The sequence below is a fragment of the Schistocerca nitens genome, chromosome 1 (assembly GCF_023898315.1).
Source record: "Schistocerca nitens isolate TAMUIC-IGC-003100 chromosome 1, iqSchNite1.1, whole genome shotgun sequence".
Taxonomy (NCBI): domain Eukaryota; kingdom Metazoa; phylum Arthropoda; class Insecta; order Orthoptera; family Acrididae; genus Schistocerca; species Schistocerca nitens.
The window spans coordinates 1059263217-1059286787 of NC_064614.1; the positions used below are offsets into that span (position 1 = coordinate 1059263217).

Sequence of the window (23571 nt, forward strand, 5' to 3'; positions counted from 1 at the left end):
TTCCTTAGTGAGAGCCAAGATTTTGGTATCTAACCATACTTCGTCACCTATTGACTGAGTCATATGCTTTTCTCAACAATAGTGATTACGAAATTTTTAAATCTCATCAGATACATTACTATTGACACTAATATGAGAACCTGCTGTGAACATAAGAGTTTTCTATAGAACCACATTGCTTTTGACCAATTTGAAGGAATAATTGTATTTTTTCCATAGTCAAAAATGCCTTTGATAAGATTTTATGGGCAACTGGCATCAGATTAAAGCCTCTGTAGCTGTTCAAATCCGTTTTATTACCTGATTTGTGCAGTGAGTGTGTCGACGCTGTCTTCCAGCCTTCAGAATTCTCCTCTGTCAACCAAATATTTAAAACGATTTCGGTTAGCTTGTCCAGAAATTTGTTATTTGAAAGTATTGCAGTTACGGAATCGTCCACAGGTGCTTTACTAGCTTTGAGGGATTTGATGACGTCCTTGAATTCTCCTTCCGTTCCGGGATGCGATTTAAAGTACTGAGTTCTCGAGTAAAGTCAAATCTTTATGTACGACATTCACAAGTTTTTAAATTTTAAAAATTCTTTATTAAAATGTCATTCTTTTCTTGGTTATTATGTGCTGTTTTTCCATTGTAATCTTTTGAGCAAATGTTTGTTGGAGAATATTTGAGTTCCTTTTTTTTAAAATTATTATAGAAATTTCCAGTATTGTTCATTTTGGAGTGGAGCTCTATTTGTTTGAATTGGTTTTCATCATAATTTACTTTAGAATTCCTGAACAGTTTGGCTGTTATTATTATTATTATTATTATCATCATTAAAGGCAGTTGTTATTATTCACTGTTATTATTTGTGTTTGTAATTGTAACTCTTCTCACAATAATTTCTCACATGTAAATAAATGAGCCAGAAGTAGGCCTGATCACAGAAATTGAGATTATTTAGTAATATTTTATGATGTGAGTTTTCCTGGTCTATTGTAAGAGAGGACTTAAGGTCCTAATCTGCTCAGACAAAATACAGAATAAGTAAATCGACACATATTATAAATATGTATGTATGTTTGTATTATTTATTTGTGTACATATGTTCAACATCTCGTAAACCACTGGGATGATTTCAACCAAACTTGGTATATATATTTATTAGTGACAGCTAACAATTGCTGCTATATTGGTCACCTATAAAGGTTCAGAAGATATGACTACATAAACCCTAAGATGGGTGATAAATGCCGCATTGTGCATGACGTTTAAATTTATTTCTTCTTTGCTGCTAACATTATTCGTAACACATTTCGCAGATAGTATCGACATATGCAGCTCAATTGTACCTACACAAATATATAATTTTACGAAACATGTTTCAAGAGTTATGATGTTGTAAATGCTGCGATGCTTGAAAAAATGTCGCATGATGTATGAAGTTTTAATAAGTTTATCCTTTTGTACAAAGGGATTTTAAGGAAATCCACGACACCTGGCAGCGTTGTCGACTGCTTTCAACTGCGAATCGCAAACGGCTGTAGACGAAAACATTAGCCGTCCATAAAGCTATGAAGAGGCGTTGCCGTAGGTATTTTTAGAAAATCGAGTTGTAGACACACGAAACAGCTGCACCTAGATACAGAAGCTGTCCATGATCACTCACGCCAGGTCTGCTTTTATTTTTTTTGGTCATCAGTCTACTGACTGGTTTGATGCGGCCCGCCACGAATTTCTTTCCTGTGCTAACCTCTTCATCTCAGAGTAGCACTTGCAACCTACGTCCTCAATTATTTGCTTGACGTATTCCAATCTCTGTCTTCCTCTACAGTTTTTGCCCTCTACAGCTCCCTCTAGTACCATCGTAGTCACTCCCTCATGTCTTAGCAGATGTCCTATCATCCTGTCCCTTCTCCTTATCAGTGTTTTCCACATATTCCTTTCCTCTCCGATTCTGCGTAGAACCTCCTCATTCCTTACCTTATCAGTCCACGTAATTTTCAACATTCGTCTATAGCACCACATCTCAAATGCTTCGATTCTCTTCTGTTCCGGTTTTCCCACAGTCCATGTTTCACTACCATACAATGCTGTACCCCAGACGTACATCCTCAGAAATTTCTTCCTGAAATTAAGGCCGATATTTGATATTAGTAGACTTCTCTTGGCCAGAAATGCCTTTTTTGCCATAGCGAGTCTGCTTTTGATGTCCTCCTTGCTCCGTCCGTCATTGGTTATTTTACTGCCTAGGTAGCAGAATTACGTAACTTCATTGACTTCGTGACCACCAATCCTGATGTTAAGTTTCTCGCTGTTCTCATTTCTACTACTTCTCATTACCTTCGTCTTTCTCCGATTTACTCTCAAACCGTACTGTGTACTCATTAGACTGTTCATTCCGTTCAGCAGATCATTTAATTCTTCTTCACTTTCACTCAGGATAGCAATGTCATCAGCGAATCGTATCATTGATATCCTTTCACCTTGTATTTTAATTCCACTCCTGAACCTTTCTTTTATTTCCATCATTGCTTCCTCGATGTACGGATTGAGGAGTAGTGGCGAAAGGCTACAGCCTTGTCTTACACCCTTCGTTCCTGATCGTCCACTCTTATTATTCCCTCTTGGTTGTTGTACATATTGTATATGACCCGTCTCTCCCTATAGCTTACCCCTACTTTTTTCAGAATCTCGAACAGCTTGCACCATTTTATATTGCCGAACGCTTTTTCCAGGTCGACAGATCCTATGAAAGTGTCTTGATTTTTTTTTAGCCGTAACGTCAGAATTGCCTCTATCGTCCCTTTACTTTTCCTAAAGCCAAACTGATCGTCACCTAGCGCATTCTCAATTTTCTTTTCCATTCTTCTGTATATTATTCTTGTAAGCAGCTTCGATGCATGAGCTGTTAAGCTGATTGTGCGATAATTCTCGCACTTGTCAGCTCTTGCCGTCTTCGGAATTGTGTGGATGATGCTTTTCCGAAAGTCAGATGGTATGTAGCCAGACTCATATATTCTACACACCAACGTGAATAGTCGTTTTGTTGCCACTTCCCCCAATGATTTTAGAAATTCTGATGGAATGTTATCTATCCCTTCTGCCTTATTTGACCGTAAGTCCTCCAAAGCTCTTTTAAATTCCGAATCTAATACTGGATCCCCTATCTCTTCTAAATCGACTCCTGTTTCTTCTTCTATCACATCAGACAAATCTTCACCCTCATAGAGGCTTTCAATGTATTCTTTCCACCTATCTGCTCTCTCCTCTGTGTTTAACAGTGGAATTCCCGTTGCACTCTTAATGTTACCACCGTTGCTTTTAATGTCACCAAAGGTTGTTTTGACTTTCCTGTATGCTGAGTCTGTCCTTCCGACAATCATATCTTTTTCGATGTCTTCACATTTTCCCTGAACTTCCTATTTATTTCATTCCTCAGCGACTTGTATTTCTGTATTCCTGATTTTCCCGGAACATGTTTGTACTTCCTCCTTTCATCAATCAGCTGAAGTATTTCTTCTGTTACCCATGGTTTCTTCTCAGCTACCTTCTTTGTACCTATGTTTTCCTTCCCAGCTTCTGTGATGGCCCTTTTTAGAGATGTCCATTCCTCTTCAACTGTACTGCCTACTGCGCTATTCCTTATTGCTGTATCTATAGCGTTAGAGAACTTCAAACGTATCTCGTCATTCCTTAGTACTTCCGTATCGCACTTCTTTGCGTATTGATTCTTCCTGACTAATGTCTTGAACTTCAGCCTACTCTTCATCACTACTATATTGTGATCTGAGTCTATATCTGCTCCTGGGAACGCCTTAAAATCCAGTACCTGATTTCGGAATCTCTATCTGACCATGATGTAATCTAATTGAAATCTTCCCGTATCTCCCGGCCTTTTCCAAGTATACCTCCTCCTCTTGTGATTCTTGAACAGGGTATTAGCTATTACTAGCTGAAAATTGTTACAGAACTCAATTAGTCTTTCTCCTCTTTCATTCCTTGTCCCAAGCCCATATTCTCCTGTAACCTTTTCTTCTACTCCTTCCCCTACAACTGCATTCCAGTCGCCCATGACTATTAGACTTTCGTCACCCTTTACATACGGCATTACCCTTTCAATATCCTCATACACTTTCTCTATCTGTTCATCTTCAGCTTGCGACGTCGGCATGTATACCTGAACTATCGTTGTCGGTGTTGGTCTGCTGTCGATTCTGATTAGATCAACCTGGTCACTGAACTGTTCACAGTAACACACCCTCTGCCCTACCTTCCTATTCATAACGAATCCTACACCTGTTATACTATTTTCTGCTGCTGTTGATATTACCCGATACTCATCTGACCAGAAATCCTTGTCTTCCTTCACTTCACTGACCTCTACTATATCTACATTGAGCCTTTGCATTTCCCATTTCAGATTTTCTAGTTTCCCTACCTTCTGACATTCCACGCCCCGACTCGTAGAACGTTATCCTTTCGTTGCTTATTCAATCTTTTTCTCATGGTAACCTCCCCCTTGGCAGTCCCCTCCCGGAGATCAGAATGGGGGACTATTCCGGAATCTTTTGCCAATGGAGAGATCATCATGACACTTCTTCAATTACAGGCCATATGTCCTGTGGATACACGTTACGTGTCTTTAATGCAGTGGTTTCCGTTGCCTTCTGCATCCTCATGTCGTTGATCATTGCTGATTCTTCCGCCTTTGGGGGCAATTTCCCACCCCTAGGACAAGTGAGTGCCCTGAACCTCTATCCGCTCCTCCGCCCTCTTTGACAAGGCCGTTGGCAGAATGAGGCTGACTTCTTATGCCGGAAGTCTTCGGCCGCCAATGCTGATTATTTATCGAAATTTAGGCAGTGGCGGGGATCGAACCAGGGACCGAAGACGTTTTGATTATGAATCAAAGACGCTACCCCTAGACCACGGTTACAGCCCTAGGTCTGCTACAGGAGTACATATAAGGTATCGTTTCTACACTCATGCTCATAATTTAAGGATAATGGTGATACATGGTGAAACAACGCCCTGGTGGGCGGTTTGCGGGTTTAAATCACCTCGAGGTATGACCAGGCGGTGCATTTGACCAGCGGTCGTTGCACAGTGGCGCTGGCAGCAGTTCGGATATGCAGAGGTGTGTTGGTGCATGTCACAGTACGGTGCAGTGAGTAAGTGTGCAGACGTTTTCAGACGTGCTAATGGTGACTGTGTGTTGAAAATGGCTCAAAGAACACATACTGATGACGTTATGAGGGGTAGAATACTATGGCGACTGGAGGCTGGTCAATCACAGCAGGTCCTAGCACGGGCTCTCCGTGTGTCACAAAGTGTGATCTCACGTTTATGGCAACGAGTCCAGCAGACAGGAAACGTCCAGGCGCTACAGTGTGGGACGTCCACAGTGAACAACACCATAAGAAGACCGATATCTCAGCATCCAGTGCCCGCAGACGGCCACGGAGTACTGCAGGTAGCCTTGCTCGGTACCTTACCGGAGCCACTGGAACAGTTGTCTGCAGACACAGTCTCCACAACAGACATGGTTTATTCGTCGGAGACCTGCAAGGTGCATTCCACTGACCCCTGGCCGCAGGAGAGCCCGTAAAACCTGGTGTCAAGAACACAGTACTTAGTCATTATAACAGTGGTCTCAGGTTATGTTCACGGACGAGCCCAGGTGTAGACTGAGCATGATTCTCGCTGGGTTTTCACCTGGCGTGAACCAGGAACCAGATGCCAACCCCTTAATGTCCTTGGAAGGGACCTGTATGGAGGTCGTGGTTTGATGGTATGGGATGGTATTACGACTGGTGCACGTACACCGCTGCATGTCTTTGATACAGGAGTTGTAACAGGTCAGGTGTATCAGGACGTCGTTTTGCACCAGTATGTCCGCCTTTTCAGGGGTGCCGTGGGTCGCCCCGCCGAGCTGCCATCGTGGATGAGTACCTTGAAACAGAAGATATCAGGCGAATGGAGTGGCCTGCCTGTTCTCCAGACCTAAACCCCATCGAGGACGTCTGGGATGCTCTCGGTCGACGTGTCGCTGCACGTCTTCAAACCCCTAGGACACTTCAGGAACTCCGACAGGCACTGGCGCAAGAATGGGAGCTATACCTCAGCAGCTGCTCAACCACCTGACCCAGAGTATGCCAACCCGTTGTGTGGCCTGTGTACGTGTGCATGGTGGTCATATCCCATATTGATGTCGGGGTACATACGCAGGAAACAGTGGCGTTTTGCAGCACATGTGTTTTGGGACGGTTTTCTCAACTTATCACCAAAACCGTGGACTTACAGATCTGTGTCGTGTGTGTTCCCTATGTGCCTATGCTATTAGCGCCAGTTTTGTATAGTGCCACGTTGTGTGGCACCACATCCTGCAATTATCCTTAATTTATGAGCATGAGTATAATAGAAAATAGGCAAAATGAACACCCGGGCAATGCTTGGGTTTGTCAACTGGTGATACAATTAGTTCAGAAATTAAGGAATACATTTTAATCAACACATCCACAGGAATGGAAGCATTGGGTACCAATTTTGCATTGATGGTGTAGCACTTTCCATTTCTGTGAATGTGACACTTGCTTCATTTGTCATCCCTTTGTATACCCTTGGGTCTGAAATGCAAGAGTCTCTGCGCTGCTTCACCTTACCTTTACTTCAGAAGCGAACGGGATCAAGGAGAAGGTGTCACCCTCGTTGAGCTCGTCCAGGATGGTGTGCATGGCCGTCTTGAGCTGTTCAAGCTTGCGGCCGCGCATGGAACCGCTGACATCGAGCACGAAGACGACGTGTTTGGGCAGCGGCGGCAGGCCGGGAGGCGCGTAGAAGTGCACGAAGTAGCCGTCCTCGCTCACCTGCACACGGGGGCGTCAGCTGGAGACAAAGACAGCTGAATGGACACAGTTGATGTGTCAGCGCTATGAGCCTCACTGATTACTGAAAAGTTGTGAAACAAAGCTGTGTTCTCCGCTGTACTTTTTTTTTTTTTTTTTTTTTTGAAAACGAAACACGCCGATAGCACAATTTCACCGTTTGGAAAATGTGCTGAAGGTGGATAAATGCTTCACGGGTATCCCGCAGCGTCAGATTTGTATGCGCGCTCAAACTTTCGACGACATCCCACACCGGCAACGTCAGCATTTTTCTGTATGGCGTGTGGTATTTTATTTAATTGGCTAAATTATGTCACAGAGACGTCGCGAAGACACGAAACTTCCACATGCTATCGGAGAATATGCCGATGATTATGACACAAGAACACGGGTACCAGTTTTGATTTCGTTAGACGGTGGGTGACAGCGTATTTCTCCATTGTCTGTCAACATCAAACGCCCGTTTCAGTGCACCACTTATGGTATGGCAACTGCCCCAATTGAAGCAGTTACTGCACATTCTGATATTAACGGCTTCTATGTTGACAGAACCCAAGCAGCTGGAAGATTTCCGTTTCATGGAGCACAATCTTTTTTTAATGAGGCTGTGTTCAGTAATGCCTGATAAGATGTAGGAAAACCATCCGCATTCAAAACAACGTCTAATTGTCTCTACAGGTCACGTACGGTTTTCAAAGGTATCCCATAACATAATGAGATTTTCACTCTGCAGCGGAGTGTGCGCTGATATGAAACTTCCTGGCAGATTAAAACGTTGTGCCGGACCGAGACTCGAACTCGGGACCTTTGCCTCCCGCGGCAAGTGCTCTACCAACTTTTTTTATTTTTAAAAAGTGACTCAAACGAGATTTTTTTCTTTTTTTTTTCTTTTTGTTCAATATAGCTCGTCGCGTTTGGTCTTGGCGGCCGTCACAAGACATCCGTTCAAGTTGATCGTTGATTCCTTGACTCAGTTTTTTTTTATTACAGAGAGCACACAGCCCTCTGACCGAACACGCTGAGCTACCGTGCCGGCGTCCAACTGAGTTCCCCAAGCACGACTCACGACCCATCCTCACAGCTTCAATTCTGCCAGTACCTCGTCTCCTACCTTCGAAACTTCACAGAAGCTCTTCTGCAAACCAAGGTCCCGAGTTCGAGTCTCGGTCCGGCACACAGTTTTAATCTTTCACGAAGTTTCATCCCATACCATATCTGAACTTCAGGTAACGGTAATAGGGATGGATAGCGATCACCCACGCATCTCTCCAAAGTAGACCACGACGGCTCAATAATGTCGAGGTCTCGTAACTATGGTGGCCATGGAAGGTGCAATAACTCACCCTTGTGGTCAAACAAGTCCTGGACGATCAAGAAAGAATAGGTTGTCTAAGTTGCAAAATGGTTTTTTATTTTTTTAATTTGAGGCGCGTTTTAGTCTCACAGGAGTATCATCAGGCATCTGGGGGAAAAACTTCCCTCAGTATAAATTTACGAGCCAGGAAACAGCTATAAAGCTTCATTGTCCGCTAAGTAAATCAGGTTGAAAACCACGACCTGAATTGTGAAAAGAGGGTAACCAAAGACAAACTTACCGGGTAAAATACTCGAGGATCGCTGGAAAGTATACATAAAATCCTGCAGTCACCAAAAATGGCACATCATCCAATAAAACCTTACATTCTCCGTCCACTGGGTAAAAACACTCGACGATTACTGGCAAGAGTACAGAACGTCCCGCAGTCACCAAAAATGGCACGTCGTCCAACGAAATACAGAGGACACAGCTGCCTACGGAAATAGATAAGAATATATTATAAGGCGAAGAGCGGTAAGCGGAACAAACATAAGAAACCACATATATAAGGGTGGATTTAAAGAAACAAATATTCATTTCTAAGAGACCACAGAAGCTCTCCTGCGAAGTTTGGACGGTAGTAGACGAGATACTGGCAGAATTAAAGCTTTGAGGATGGGTCGTGAATCGTTCTTGGGTAGCGCAGTCGGTAGAGCTCTTGCTCATGAAAGACAAAGGCTCCGAGTTCGAGTCTCAGTCCGACACGCAGTTTTAATCTATCAGGAAGTTTCACATGTCACCTGTGTTTAAGCTTATTCGCTCTTAACAGAACGCAGGGCATGTTTATAACATAGGCCAGATGTATAAAGCGTCCTAATGGCACACGTTTACGGCTGCTACTACAGAGCTATGAATCAAAGTGACCGATACTTTAGTTGATGGCACCGCCAGACGGGAAAACAGAGAATGTGTTTACAGAGTAACGATTAAATTAGATCCATTATAAGGTAGCACAAGTAAACCACATAATGTATAAACCAAAGTCACGTGTGCATAGACATTTATTTAAAAAGCAACATCATAGCCTCGAAGTAAGCCTGGACGACGTCGTCTCCGTGAACAGGGGTTCTGTCGTCTTGGAACACAGCATAATGTTGTGTGCTATAAGTCAGACCTGATCAGCCAAAATAGTCGCGTAATCCTTGGCAGTAATGGAATTTGCAGAGTAGCTGTGAGTACCACTATATGGTAACCCAGATCACCACCGAACCGCCGATCTGTCGTACTGTTGAGACGTGAGCTGGAGCAGAAGCTGAAAACAGTGTAAAACAAAGACTCAATCGAGCCTTCCATTCCTCCAGAGTCCCTTTAAAGACGTGTGCATCACTGACAAGGGAACCTCCCCATCGCACCCCCCTCAGATTTAGTTATAAATTGACACAGTGGATAGGCCTTGAAAAACTAAACACAGATCAATCGAGAAAACAGGAAGAAGGTGTGTGGAACTATGAAAAAATAGGCAAAATATACAAACTGAGTAGTCCATGAGCGAGATATGCAACATCAAAGACAATCTAAGCTGAGGAGCGCCGTGGTCCCGTGGTTAGAGCGAGCAACTGCGGAACGAGAGGTCCTTGGTTCGAGTCCTCCCTCGAGTGAAAATTTTACTTTCTTTATTTTCGCAAAGTTACGATCTGTCCGTTCATTCATTGACGTCTCTGTTCATTGTAATAAGTTTAGTGTCTGTGTTTTGCGGCCGCACCGCTAAACCGTGCGACTAGTAGACGAAATAGGAACCGAAAACATTTGATCGCAAGGTCATAGGTCAACCGATTCCTCCACAGGAAAACACGTCTGATGTATTCTTTACGACACTGGTGACGGCATGTGCGTCACATGACAGGAATATGCTGTCGACTCACCTAACTTGCACACTTGGCGAATGAGTAAAAAGATTCTTCTACCTTGCCCGATTTAGGTTTTCTTGTGGATGTGATAATCACTGCCAAAAAAGTGATGAAAACATAAGACTTTGTCACATAAACTGCAACAAATGAATGCAACAGCTTCACAGTCGCACAGTTTTCCCTGTGCTCTGTCAAAACATATGTTTTTTACGTTTTCAAATGTTTCCGTGCGTAGACCGTCAAATCCTGCATATGTCCAAGCAAATCTGAACATGTCCTGGAATTTTGGAGAGCGAAGTTGATTATGTGTGAGTGCCTGAACTTTGATAATTATCTGAATATAAAAAATTAAACTTTTCACTCGAGAGAAGATTTGAACTAAGGACCTCTCGTTCCGCAGCTGCTCACGCTAACCACGGGACCACGGCGCTCGTAAGCTGACACTCTCCTTGATGTTGCCTATCTTGCGCATGGACTACTCAGTTTGTATATTCTGCTTATTTTTTTCATAGTTCCACACAACTTCTTCCTGTTTTCTCGATTGATCTGTGTTCAGTTTTTCAAGGCCTATCCCCGTGCCAACTTATAACTAAATCTGAGGGGGGTGCGATGGGGAGGTTCCCTTGTGAGGAGTGGTGTCGGAAATCCAGCTCGACCTGGAATTCTCTACTTCTGGATCTTCCTCATTGTTTTGGTGCTGACGGGGTTTGCAAGTCCGACATTCAGTTCTGCAGTGACTTTTGCAGCTGTCGTCTATTTTTTTGTCACAGTTTTCTTCAATCGCCGTCCGTCACGATCTCTCAGCACACACTTTCGTCCGCGTTGTGATTTAGCGGATGATGTTGTTCCACTTTCCCTGTATGTGATACAGATATTCGATACGATGTCTACTGAAATATCAAACACTTCGGGTACTTTGGTTACGGAAGCACCCCCTCATACTAGCACCAACAATTTGTCCACGTTCCAATTAACTTAGGTGTGACATGACGCACTCAGCTGCACGGTACTCTGTTCTGTTCACGACTGACACTTGCAACGTATTGAGGACATTGCATGGGGGTCGTTCGGGTCAATTCCAACATTTCGACCTGCTTACTTGGCCACCATCAGCATTTATGTTGCTGAAGACTGCATGCAGATCTGGTGCGATAGATACCTGAAGTTCTTACCCAAGAATGTTTCAGTTAAAATCTACGTTCTGATACCCTAGAGTGTTTAATGTAGACGTAGGTTATGAAAACATATTCCTGTGCTTCCCTTTCCAAATGATTAAGAGTACATTGAAACACAGCCAGGTGCTCCCCATTGATCCTTTTGAGGAGTCAGTATGGCTAGTGGCTGCAATATGTGTGATTTGTTAAATGTTAGTGAGGATATTACTATGGTCGTGTTTCCGTGAATTTGTTGTCGTTGATTAGATAGTGCAGCAGTTTCATTTTGAATTTCGAGAAGCCGCTGCAGAAAAACACCAAATGTTGAAGCAAGCCTTTGGAGACAACACTTTATGTCAGCCATACAACTGCTCTAAGCGAACTTTGAGATGATGAGGACAGTTCCAGTTAGCACTCAAGTTGGTGTCCCACGAGAAAACGTTCAGACTGTAAGGGATATGATTCTGCAAGGTCATAGGCATGCCATGTAAGAACTGTGCAGTACCTTGGGAATAAGATACGGTGTGTGCAATAGTGTCTTGTCAGATGAAATGAACATTAGTAGGATTGCGGCAAAGTTTGTACCAGAAGCAATCAGAAGCAATATAGCGTGGAACTCTGCATAGAAAGTAAACAACTCTTTCAAGACGATCCAAACTTCCGTTTAAATGTTGAGTTTATCGCCATGATTCTGAAATGAAGCGGCAATCGTTGCTTTGGAACCACCTTTCATCTCATCAAGGAAAAAACTCGTCAAGTAAGGTAACATTAAGTCCATGTTGATCTGTTTTATACACTCTCCACTCACATCAATGTGACCATCGCCTATGTTCGACGTCAACGTGCAGCAGCAACCCACAGACGGCAGACGGTAGCACTAGCAGTGCAGGGTATACAAAGCGTGGGCGTGGAGGGTGGGCAGAGAAACAGTGCGGTCGTTGTAATGGGGAAACGGAGAAATTTATCTGATATCCAAAAGACCATGATATCCACAACGGCTAAGTCTATAAACTGATCTCGTGCCTCCGTGGTTACAGTACAACTGCATGGCGAAATGGCGCTATCCAAAATTGCACCGAGGAAACTATGGTGCACTTGGGCCGCAGTTAAGAAGGGTTGTAGAAACTCAAAGACGCTGTACACAGTTGTCCTGAGCACTTTATATTTCTACCTATGTTGTGCCTTGCTGTTATAGTTGCGTAAGTAAAGACCCTGTAAAATGATCGATTGTACTTTCTTAACGTTCTGAACTCGACGGCGACATTTTCCGATGCCGCAACCGCGGAGCTAGGAATTCGTGGTCTATCTGTCATCAGACGATACACTGCCGTCTTCTTGCCACTGACGAAGGATGCAGGTACAACTATATTTCATAGGTGTGACGCAAGTGTGCGCTTTAGAGTAGACATACTACACAGACGATTGACACTGTCCAGTGGTCATGTGACTGAGAAGACAATTATCACAGACCGTGAAGCCTGCTGTTGCCGTTAGAATATATTAAAATACACTAGGAAGTGTCATGTCTAGGGAAAAAAAAAATCATATGCCTGTGCGTGTAAAATTCCTCGTCAACTGTCTCCTGCGGTAGGCACTAGCGTATCTGGACAACAACTAGTTGCTTCACGTAGTCGGTTTTCGATTACTTGAAACAGTGGAATATTTTGACGTATTAGCGTATTATTTGAAAGCCAAATTAAAAAAAAATGGCTGTTATAAAGTTTGAAAGGAAAATCATCGCGTCAAAGAAGTCCTAAGACGCCTCTAGTATTCGAAATTGAAAACCTATTGGATGGCACACTGTAACTCCTTCTCACGCGAAAGGTAAATTATTATAATTTTACTGAGATGGAATGATTCATGAGAGGAGTCATTGTTTTACCCTGAAAGCAGTTATTGGATGGAGATCTGTGTTGAAAATTTCCTTTCAGAGACAAAAATTAACCTCGATGAACTGCTTTTATTTTTATTAGTATTATTCATTTAGTTACTACTTTCTTTTAATTATTATTATTATTATTATTAGTGATTCAAATACTTAGTTCTTTAGTATTAAGACTCTCTAAGAAAAGGGTTTCGGTCTCTGAAGTGAATAGATAACCAAACAGATTTCAATAGACGACGTTTATGTTCAGGGGATTGTGCATGGTAGACTATAGAACTGCTGCTGCACGCTGACTGTAAGCTGCACTCGATGTCCGTGCCGGTCATAAAACTGCGTACTGCATCTGTCGCTATCTTAGTCTACGTTAACTACGGTCCAATTTTCCTTTCTATGGAAGCCTGCCCGTCTAAATGGATTTGTTTAAAAGTCTTTAAATTAACGACCGTATAGAGTTTGCAGGTACGAGCTTCCACAGTCCAAAGAAACGTCTAGTAGGAATGCACAAATACATCAAAAAAAGGTTCGCATCGCCCTGGTTCCCGGAACTCCTGAAGATATACATTGACTGTGGACATTGTATCACAGACACAGTCCCTATGACTGCTCAGAGATGTCACTAAACCCTCCCAAAGATGTAAACAACCATGCATGAGCAGCGCCTATTAGACGGATGGGGTCCGACAGCCTATCCGTTCCAGTCATTTCACCAGGAAGGAGGTACACGGCTCGTGTTTGTCTGTAGTTCAACCATGCCTAGACGGTCAATATCGCTATTCGATCGCGTTCGCATTGTTACTTTGTGCCTGGAAGGCTCTCAACAAGGCAAGTATCCAGGCGTCTCAGAGTGAACCAAAGCACTGTAGTTGAGACATTGAGGAAATATAGAGAGACAGGAACTGTCGATGACATGCCTCGTTCAGGCCGCACAAGGGCTACTATTGCAGTGGATGACCGCTACCTACTCATTATGGCTCGGAGGAACCCTCACAGCAACGCCACCATGTTGAATAATGCTTTTCGTGCAGCCACAGGACGTCGTGTTACGATTCAAACTGTGCGCAATAGGCTGCATGATGCGCAACTTCACTCCCGACGTCCATGGCGAGGTCCATCTTTGCAACCACGACACCATGCAGCGCGATACAGATGGGCCCAACTACATGCCAAATGGATCGCTCAGGATTGGCATCACGCTCTCTTCACCCATGAGTGTCGCATGCATATGCCTTCAACCAGACAATCGTCGGAGACGTGTTTGGAGGCAACCCGGTCTGGCTGAACGCCTTAGATACACCGTCCAGGGAGCGCAGCATCGTGGAGGTTTCCTGCTATTTGGTTGGCATTATGTGGGGCCAACTTACTCCGTTGGTGGTCATGGAAGGCGCCTTCACGGCTGTATGGTACCTGAATGACATATCGACAGCATATTGGCGAGACATTCGTCTTCACGGACAGCAACTCGCGTCCCCATCGTGCACATCTTGTGAATGTCTTCCTTCAGGATAACGACATCGCTCGACTCGAGTGGCCAGTATGTTCTCCAGACGTGAACCGTATCGAACATGCCTGTGATAGATTTAAGAGGGCTGCTTATGGGCGACGTGATCCACCAACCACTCTGAGGGATCTGCTCCGAATCGCCGTTGAGGAGTGGGACAATCTGGACCAACAGTGCCTTGATGAACTTGTGGATAGTATGTGTACAGCAGCCTGGACCACCACCACCTCTGAAGGTCTCCCTGAATGGTGTTTCAAAATGCAATGCGTGGTTTTCATGAGCAATGAAAAGGGCGGAAATGATGTTTATGTTGATCTCTATTTCAATTTTCTGTACAGCTTCCATAATTATTGGAACCGAATTGCTGCAAATTGCTTTATTGGCTTATTATTCTCACACAAAATCAGAATCGTTCACTCATTAAGATCAGAAGCTAGACTACATCTTTTCACAATGATTACCATCGAACCAAAGCTCTCTCAGTTCAAGGGATAGAGGGAGTGTAAGGGACAATGCTGCTTGCTCTCAGCCAGTTGCGCGAGCACGCTTCAAATAATATCTTGTTCTGGCACATGTTCTTTATTATCGCGTGCGTTAGACGCATCAACACCTTTAGAGGATATTATAGCTTCATTTATATCACAGCTTGTCAAAATACTTCTCTTCCAAGACGTTATTGTCTTGGACGAGGAGTGTAACACGGATTTCTTTCCGATGACTTTCTCGACAGCGCAATTTTCAAAGCTCAAAATGCTATCGAGTAAAAAATTGTCTACGTCTGCCACGGCATTGTATGTGACTGATCCAGCTTCGTCTGTGCTTTAGATCCCTGCGTCAATTAAGCTGCCGTCTATTAAGCTTGAATCATTCTCTGTAGACATAGAGACCTGGCCTAGATTTTGGGAACATTTTGAAAGCTGTATCAATAGGAATTCTTCTATGTCTACTATTAACAAACACGTGTTCCTAACAGGATGTCTCTTAGGGAAGCTCAGACAACGGTCGATGGGATATCAACGATTACTTCTGCTTACGAAGACACTAAGCGAATTCTTCACACAACATATGGAGACCGCAAACGCATAGACTAAGTGTCGTGTGACTGGGGCCTCCTGTCGGGTAGACCGTTCGCCGGGTGCAAGTCTTTCGATTTGGCGCCACTTCGGCCACTTGCGAGTCGATGGGGATGAAATGATGATGAGCATGACAACACAACACCCAGACTGTGAGCGGAGAAAAACTACGACCCAGCCAGTAATCGAACCCGATCCCTTAGGATTGACATTCTGTCGACCACTCAGCTACCGGGGGCGGACAGAAGAAGTGAATGTCCTGAAACTCTTAATTCGACATTCACAGAACGCAATAAATGCATCCAAGCTCAGAAACCTTTGGGTGTTCTCTATCGTAAGATTCTCACTCCAAAAATTTTTTCTCTCTTTCCCCGTAGACATTTGTTGGCGTTCGGTAATTCATGTCAAGACGGAGAAACTATCCGAAGGGGATGTGCTACGTTTAATGGAATTGTTAGAGAAAGAAGTTGATGGTGCACTCACTGCGCAGAAATTACCTAAGAAAACGTCATTCACGAGCACAGCAAGTACTTCCGGCAGATGAACTGTTGCCGCACCATGTCTCAACGTCAACTTCAAGCAAGGCCGTTCGAAACACGAGACCATATACACCGTAAAGTCTTACTGAGTTTTTTTGCGAACATAGCGATCATTGGGCAGAGGACTGCAAGATGGTAAAGGATATTCCAGAGCGCCTCAAGATTCTAACTTAAAATCGGGAAACCTGTGTCTTCTTTATCTTTGCCACTCTGACAAAGACTGTTCCAAGAAAGGAAGAGCCGCATGCTCTTATTGGAAAGGGATTCATCTCCGATCACTCTGTGATTATTCGAACCAACCAAAGACATGCAGCAAACAATCTGATTCTCTCGGCGTCCGCGTTAATAGTTCAGTGGGCGATGTGGTCACGGGGCGTTCAAGTTTCACACCCATTCAGACGGCACGCGTGTTTGTAAATAGAGCGCACAGGCGAAAGGTAACTCACACGTGGTATATTGTATGCAGGCAGCCAATCCTCGTTCATTTGCCGAAATCTGGTCGACAATCTAAACCTGAAGGTTACTGATGTTCGGCCCTTGTCAGCAGATGAAGTCCAATCTTCTTTCACGTCTGAGCCACGTAGACATGTGCGTTTCAAGGTAAGTAACGCACGCAGACGCATTCATGTTAGGCTCTACGCTTTCGAAAGTTTACATTACTTCACGGAACATCATGCAGTGTCCAAAGATGTTACGATAAATCAAAAATTAAATATTTATAGTTGGCGGCCCCCCGGAAGTGGAAAGCTGTATTCCTATTGAATTACTTATTATAGCGGGTCACTACTAAGAAATTGTGGACGACGCAGCGTCAGTACACATTTCTCCGTCTTAAGCATTGTTGCTCTCTGAACTCGGGTGGATTCTCAGTGAGTATCGCCCAGATGTTTAAGCTAAGCACGCAGCCGGTAATCTCATTAATTTAGCTATTGAAGAACCGAATTGAGACACTGCACGTAGCTTTTAGAAGCAGTCGGAATCAACGCCGATCAAGAACGATTGAAAAAGAGCCAGCGGTAGTTAAAGATTTTCGTATAGACCAACGGCGAGTAGTTGGCCTTCCTCGAAAATCCGCTGTCGTTCTATCTGACAACTTTCACGATGCCAATGGGCTTTTTGCTGCCTTACAGAAAAGACTATGCAGAAAATGATGACATAAGACACGTTTATGACAACTTAATTTTAGAATAAGTTATAAATGATCACAGAGAGTGGCTCCTACAGAAGAATCTACAAATTCATTTTATTTGCCTCATCTATTGGTAAAGCGAGTAAGACAGGGCAGCACAAACTGGCAAATAGTCTTTGACAGTTCCTCACACGAACTGTCAATGACAACCGAGCGGGGTGGCGCAGCGGTTAGCACACTGGACTCGCATTCGGGATATGCCGCGTTCGGTCATCCTGATTTAGGTTTTCCGTGTTTTCTCTAAATCGCTCAGGCAAATGCCGGGATGGTTCCTTCGAAAGGGCACGGCCAACTTCCTTCCCCATCCTTCCCTAATCCGATGAGACCGATGACTTCGCAGTTTGGTCTCCTCGCCCAAATAACACAACGCTCTTAATGACACTTTAGTAGTCGGTATCCTGAGGTGATTGAGGTCCTTATAATACTTCGGCTGCGAGGCTTTGTAGTCATTACCGATATTCTTCAAGCTTTTCTGCAGCTCTCACTACACCCCGGTGATAGTGATCTTACTAGTTTCTTTTGGTACAAGATCAAAAATAACATGCTTGAAGTTCACACTAATACAGGACAAAGGCAAATTCATCGCTCGTCACTTTTACGTTTCGGTCTCGAATGCAGCCCGTTTCTGCCTTCAGCTACTATTCGTCAGCCAACATATAATTATCAGTTTCAGTTCCACGCAGTAGATGCCTTACTGCATCAGAACATGTACTTGGATGCATCATTGCTGCGAGAACCGAATAGGAAAGCAACTCAGTCCCTCTGTGTTGCGAGTTATCTTCGGTAATGAAGAAAATAAAACTGACTCTGTCGATGTGGGGGACTAATTCGCAACAGTTATCCGCAGTTTATAAAGTGGAAGGAAGAGATATCCAAACGAAAGTCACGATTCTAGGGATGACAAGGAGCTAGGAAGACGACATATTCTCAGTGAGTCAGAGGCAAGTCATCGCAAAATTTGCAGAAATAATTGCAACAGAAATAAATTTACTACGAGCAATAGCAGGTCCTTATGACTCTCTGGGATTGATAACTTCAATATCCATCGTAGAAAAATTCTGTTTCATGTGGGGACGAACTCCTGCCTCACAGGCTATCGGCTAGGTGGTGCAACTGGATGGCAAATATCCCTGAGGTATCTGATATTATCATTCCAAGGAGGATTCAACAGCCAGGGAACGATGGCTTCCATATTCACATTGTCTGTAATACATCTGAGAGAGAATATGGTGCCGTCTTGTACATCACTTCTTGCGATAATACGAGGTGCGGCTAGAAAAAAACCGGACTGATGCTGGAAAAAACATTTATTTACAATTATTTACAATTTCATGTTATCTCCTTCAATGTACTCTCCTCCTCGGTCTCTACACCGCTCCATACGAATTTTCCACTGTTCATAGCAATGCTGCAGATCATTTTCGGTAAGTCCATACATTACTTCCGTCGCTTTTTCTTTTACTGCTTCAACAGTCTCAAATCTAGTTCCTTTCAAAGCTGACTTGACTTTAGGGAAAAGAAAAAAGTCACAGGGGGCCAAATCAGGTGAGTAGGGTGGATGATCTAAGATGGGAATGTTGTGTTTTGCCAAAAACGTCTTCACTGACAACGCACTGTGAGCTGGGGCATTGTCTTGGTGAAGGATCCATGACTTTTTTCTCCACAAATCGTTCCGTTTTCTCCGTACTCGCTCACGTAGGGTAGCCAGGACGCTAATGTAGTAATGCTGATTCACTGTTTGTCCCTCTGGTACCCAATCAATGTGCACAATCCCTTTGATGTCAAAAAAAAAAAAAAAAAAAAAAAAAAAAAAAAACAATCATCATTGCCTTGAATTTCGATTTTGACATTCTTGCTTTTTTTTGTCGTGGAGAACCAGGAGTTTTCCAATGCATCGATTGGCGTTTAGTTTCGGGATCGTAAGTAAAAAACCACGATTCATCGCAAGTAATAACATTTTGTAAGAAGGTGGGATCACTTTCAATGTTTTCCAGGATGTCAGAACAAATCATTCTTCGGCGTTCCTTCTGTTCAATTGTGAGACACTTTGGAACCATTTTTGAACACACTTTGTCCATCTTGAAACTTTCATGAAGAATCTGCCTAACACTTTCCTTGTTAACTCCTGTTAACTCAGACACTGCTCTGATTGTTAAACGGCGATCTTGTCGAACAAGTTTACCGATTTTTTCAATGTTTGCATCAGTTTTTGCTGACAATGGTCTGCCAGTGCGAGTGTCATCACTGGTGTCTTCGCGGCCATCTTTAAATCGTTTAAACCACTCAAACACTTGTGTTCGCGACAAACAATCATCGCCGTACACTTGTTGTAACATTACAAACGTTTCACTTGCAGATTTTCCTAGTTTGAAACAAAATTTGATGTTAACACGCTGTTCTTTCTGTACACTCAACATTTTCCGACGCACAGACAAAACGTCAACTACTTAAAACAGACGCCACGGGCAGACTGAGTGCAGGAGGCAGATGAAACTCGAGCAGTAGGCGGAGCGAGAGTCACGTGACAGGCCACGCGACTTTCAGTCTTATTGCATTCGTTTTATTGTTTCACCAGTACTAGTCCGGTATTTTTCTAGCCACACCTCGTATTTCCGAACTAATGTGTAGTAAAAGTAGCTTGAACTGCTAGCAGCACTGACAGGAGCCAGGCTACTACAATATCAAACTTAGAAACACAACACTTTGACATTTTCCGTTGTAATCCTTGGATGGATAAAGGGTGATCACGCCACAAGGAAAACGTTTGTATGCGACAGTGTGTCAGAAACACAAACACTCACCACACCGTCTCATTGGAGACACTGTCCAGGCGAAGACAACACAGCGAATTTAGTTTCAAGAGGATTCACACCTCAGAGATTGCGAATACTGGACATCTAGTGATGTGGTCCACCATGGCCATCACTATATCCTAATTTATAGCAGAGCATTCATCACGCAACTTTGTACGTAAAATTTTATTTGGAGCTAGGAAGTTAGATAAAACACCTCAGATTTCAGTCATTCGGGTTCCACGATCACTCACAGACGTAAACAGATTCAGCTCTTACTGGAAATTATTACGAACTACTGCTTACGTGCTTCGCTTGAAAAGAAAACTCCTTCGGAAAACAGGCACGTGTGAAGACTTTACTGCAGAAGAGATATCAGAATCTCGTCTTTATCGGATTAAAACTCTCCGGAATAATGGTTCTCATCAGAAATCATCACTCTATACAAAGGTCTTCCACTTCCTAGCACGTCTAAGATAAAATGTTTTAACCTATATTTATGGTGAGTTATTACGTTTAGGTGGTTGCTTGCAACACGCTGAGGCGTCTATCGAAGAACGTCACCCATTATTGTAGAAGGAAACCGTCACTTCTCCAATCTTCTGATCATGTACACACATAACAATCAACATCTTGGAGTACGAGTGATTCTGTTATAACTAAGAGAAACTTTGTGGCTACTACAAGCCCATCGTATGATCATAACGCTTCTACGTAGTCATCTTCCCTGTACACTTGCAGTTACATCGATGGCCAACAGAAAGAAGGGCTATTACGAGCTAGGGAGTGAAACCTCTCAAGCCGTCTGAAGTTTTTGGAATTAATTTCTCGGGGCCCTACACTCAAAATCAGGCATCACTATAAATCATTGTTATGTCATGTTAATCACCTGTGCTGTAACTAGAGCGGTTCATTTAAAACATACAACCAACTAGACAATGGACCGTATCCTATTAGCCTTCCAACGGTTTATTTGTCGACATGGCAACGTCCAAACTTCACATCCAGCGAACCGGGAGCTAACAGAAGTATGGCTCTGCTGACAAGACATGCTAGTTCGTTATAAAACAACGTATCAAATGGAAGTTCGTAGTGCCACGAGTGACTTGGTGGGGAGGATGGTCGGAGCTGATGGTTGATTCGATTAAACGAAGCTTCCGCGAGTTACTGGGGCGCTGCAGCATGGACGAGGAACGCCTACAAACTGTCCTCAATTCAAGATCCATCACACAAACTGTGAGCCAAGCGCTTACCCAAGTTCATTTCTCCGTGGGAGGAAGGCTTATCATTCTACCCACGGTCCTCGAGCCAGCAAAAACAATAGATTTGGTAAAGAAATTTAAGATGGTCCAGAAAATAACCGACGACTTTTGGAAGTGGTAGAGCAAAGAGTATTTATTGCGTCTTCAGAGCTTCCATCAAGTTAAGCACACTGGCAACCACTGGAGGTCCGGACTAGAGGTAAGTGATATTATTTAGTTGGTGAGTAAAAATTTGTGAAAAAAGGTCACTCTAAAAATCTGTATGACGAAGCACGTATACATTAGAGAAACATAGTTGCGACTTTAAATAACAGATAAAGTGGAATCATTGAAACTATCAGACAGTTACTAGTGGAAATGAAAAAGTGAATCTTTACGATCTCTTTCTGTTACCTTTCTAATATGGTCTTTTCTCTTGTTGTGATGAAACTTGTCTGAGCTGTACGCCTTTCTTGATTTGTATAAGAGAATGGAACAGAATTTTGTATAGTTTACATACAATTTATAAAGTATAAAATATAAAAATATTTGGGAGTTAATTAACTGTCGAATACTTCAATCAAAGCCAGTTCTGAACCAAGAAGACTTAGCAAGATTAATGTACATTTCGCATCTATTACGGGTAACTATTGAAGACGTAATAGACCTAAAAAGGATCATGGGAAACTAAAAGGTAAAAATTCGAACTTAACATATTTACGAACACTGAACTTTGTTGAGTGCGTTAACGAACTACAGAGCTTCTCAAGATAGACGACTGAGCATAGCCTCATAGTATTACGTAAAAGATAACGTCTCAATTATTAATAAATAATTACCTCTTATACACGAATTTCTACTTGTTACGTCATCCACAACCTTTTTATTATTTTATTAATTTGCATTGTCCTTCAAGAGGATGTACAGTACTTCACCGCCACATGTGCAACAGAGCTAAAGAACTACGGAAAGTTGGAGACGGGCTACCTTGAACCGTTGTCCTCATTGTCTTGGATAAAAAGAGATGTTACTAGGCCAGTCCAGCTGGTCGTCGCTCTGGAGGACGACAAGGATGGAGAGGATGTGGAAGACCAGATACGTTGTAAATAGTTGTCCTGAGCACATTATCTCTATAGCTATGTTTATATAATATCATTGACTGTTTTGTTGTTGTACAGAATGTTTGGAAATTAAGACTTGTAGAGGGGAGTGACTAGATAATATTTTGAGCAGGAATTCATGTCCGACGACGGTTTCAATTCGGGTTTGTAACGCGTACACGTCTGCTGAGGGAAAGAGAAAAGTCTCAGAGCTGCTTGTCCTGGTATGCAATAGGATAGACAGGATGACGTTTACTACGTCAGATGGCCACCTAATATCACTTAACTCCCGTCTTGCTGCAAGATGTATCCCATGTAGAAAACATCGTTTGGTACTCGTTTTCGGAATACACTGGCATGCTGCTTGTGTATGGCGAAGTTGAGGTAACGGAAGAGTTGCTAATCCGTTGTATCACGAATGTTTTCCGCAACGTAGCACGCTATCGCGCAAACTTTTTGCCCGAGTTACGGAGCGGCATCGAGAAACAGGTACCTTCACCGCGAGGTGCTCCACGGCAACGCTGAACGCCCGGATTTAAAGAAGATGTACTGCATTACAATGAAGAGGACACTTCAACGAGTACTCAAACAACTGCGCGTACTATGGGTGTTAGTCACAGTATCGTCTGGATGGTTCTGCGTGAGTAACAATTACATCCGTACAAATTAAAAAGGGTACACACTATGGGTCCAGCCGATTTTCCACAACGCTTTGCCTACCGCACGTGGTTCTTACACATCTGCATCGACGCACCCCTATTTCCACATCGAGTTCTGTACACAGGTGAATATAAGTTCACTAGCGACTGTGGTCTGAATTTGCGGAACAGCCTTGTCCGGGCAGATGGAAACCCTGGAGCCACTCATGTTCAGGGATTTCGGCACTGATTTGGTATTCACGTGTAAGCAGGTATCTCGGAGGGTCATATAGTTGGGCCATAGTTCCTTCCACTCTAGATAACTGGTCCTGCATACCTGGTGTTCCTACAAAAAGTATTGGACCCTTTCTTGGAAGCTATGTGACTCTCCG

At 43.3% G+C, this 23571-nt stretch overlaps 1 protein-coding gene across 1 annotated transcript in view; it reads right to left on the reverse strand.

Moving 5' to 3' along the window:
• Window positions 1–23571, reverse strand: part of LOC126197723 (inter-alpha-trypsin inhibitor heavy chain H4-like) — a 195830-nt gene that overhangs the window by 77525 nt on the left and 94734 nt on the right. Inside the window, exon 7 of the mRNA XM_049934660.1 lies at window positions 6645–6848. Within this exon, the coding sequence (XP_049790617.1) occupies window positions 6645–6848 (204 nt within the window). The remainder of the gene's footprint in view (window positions 1–6644; window positions 6849–23571) is intronic.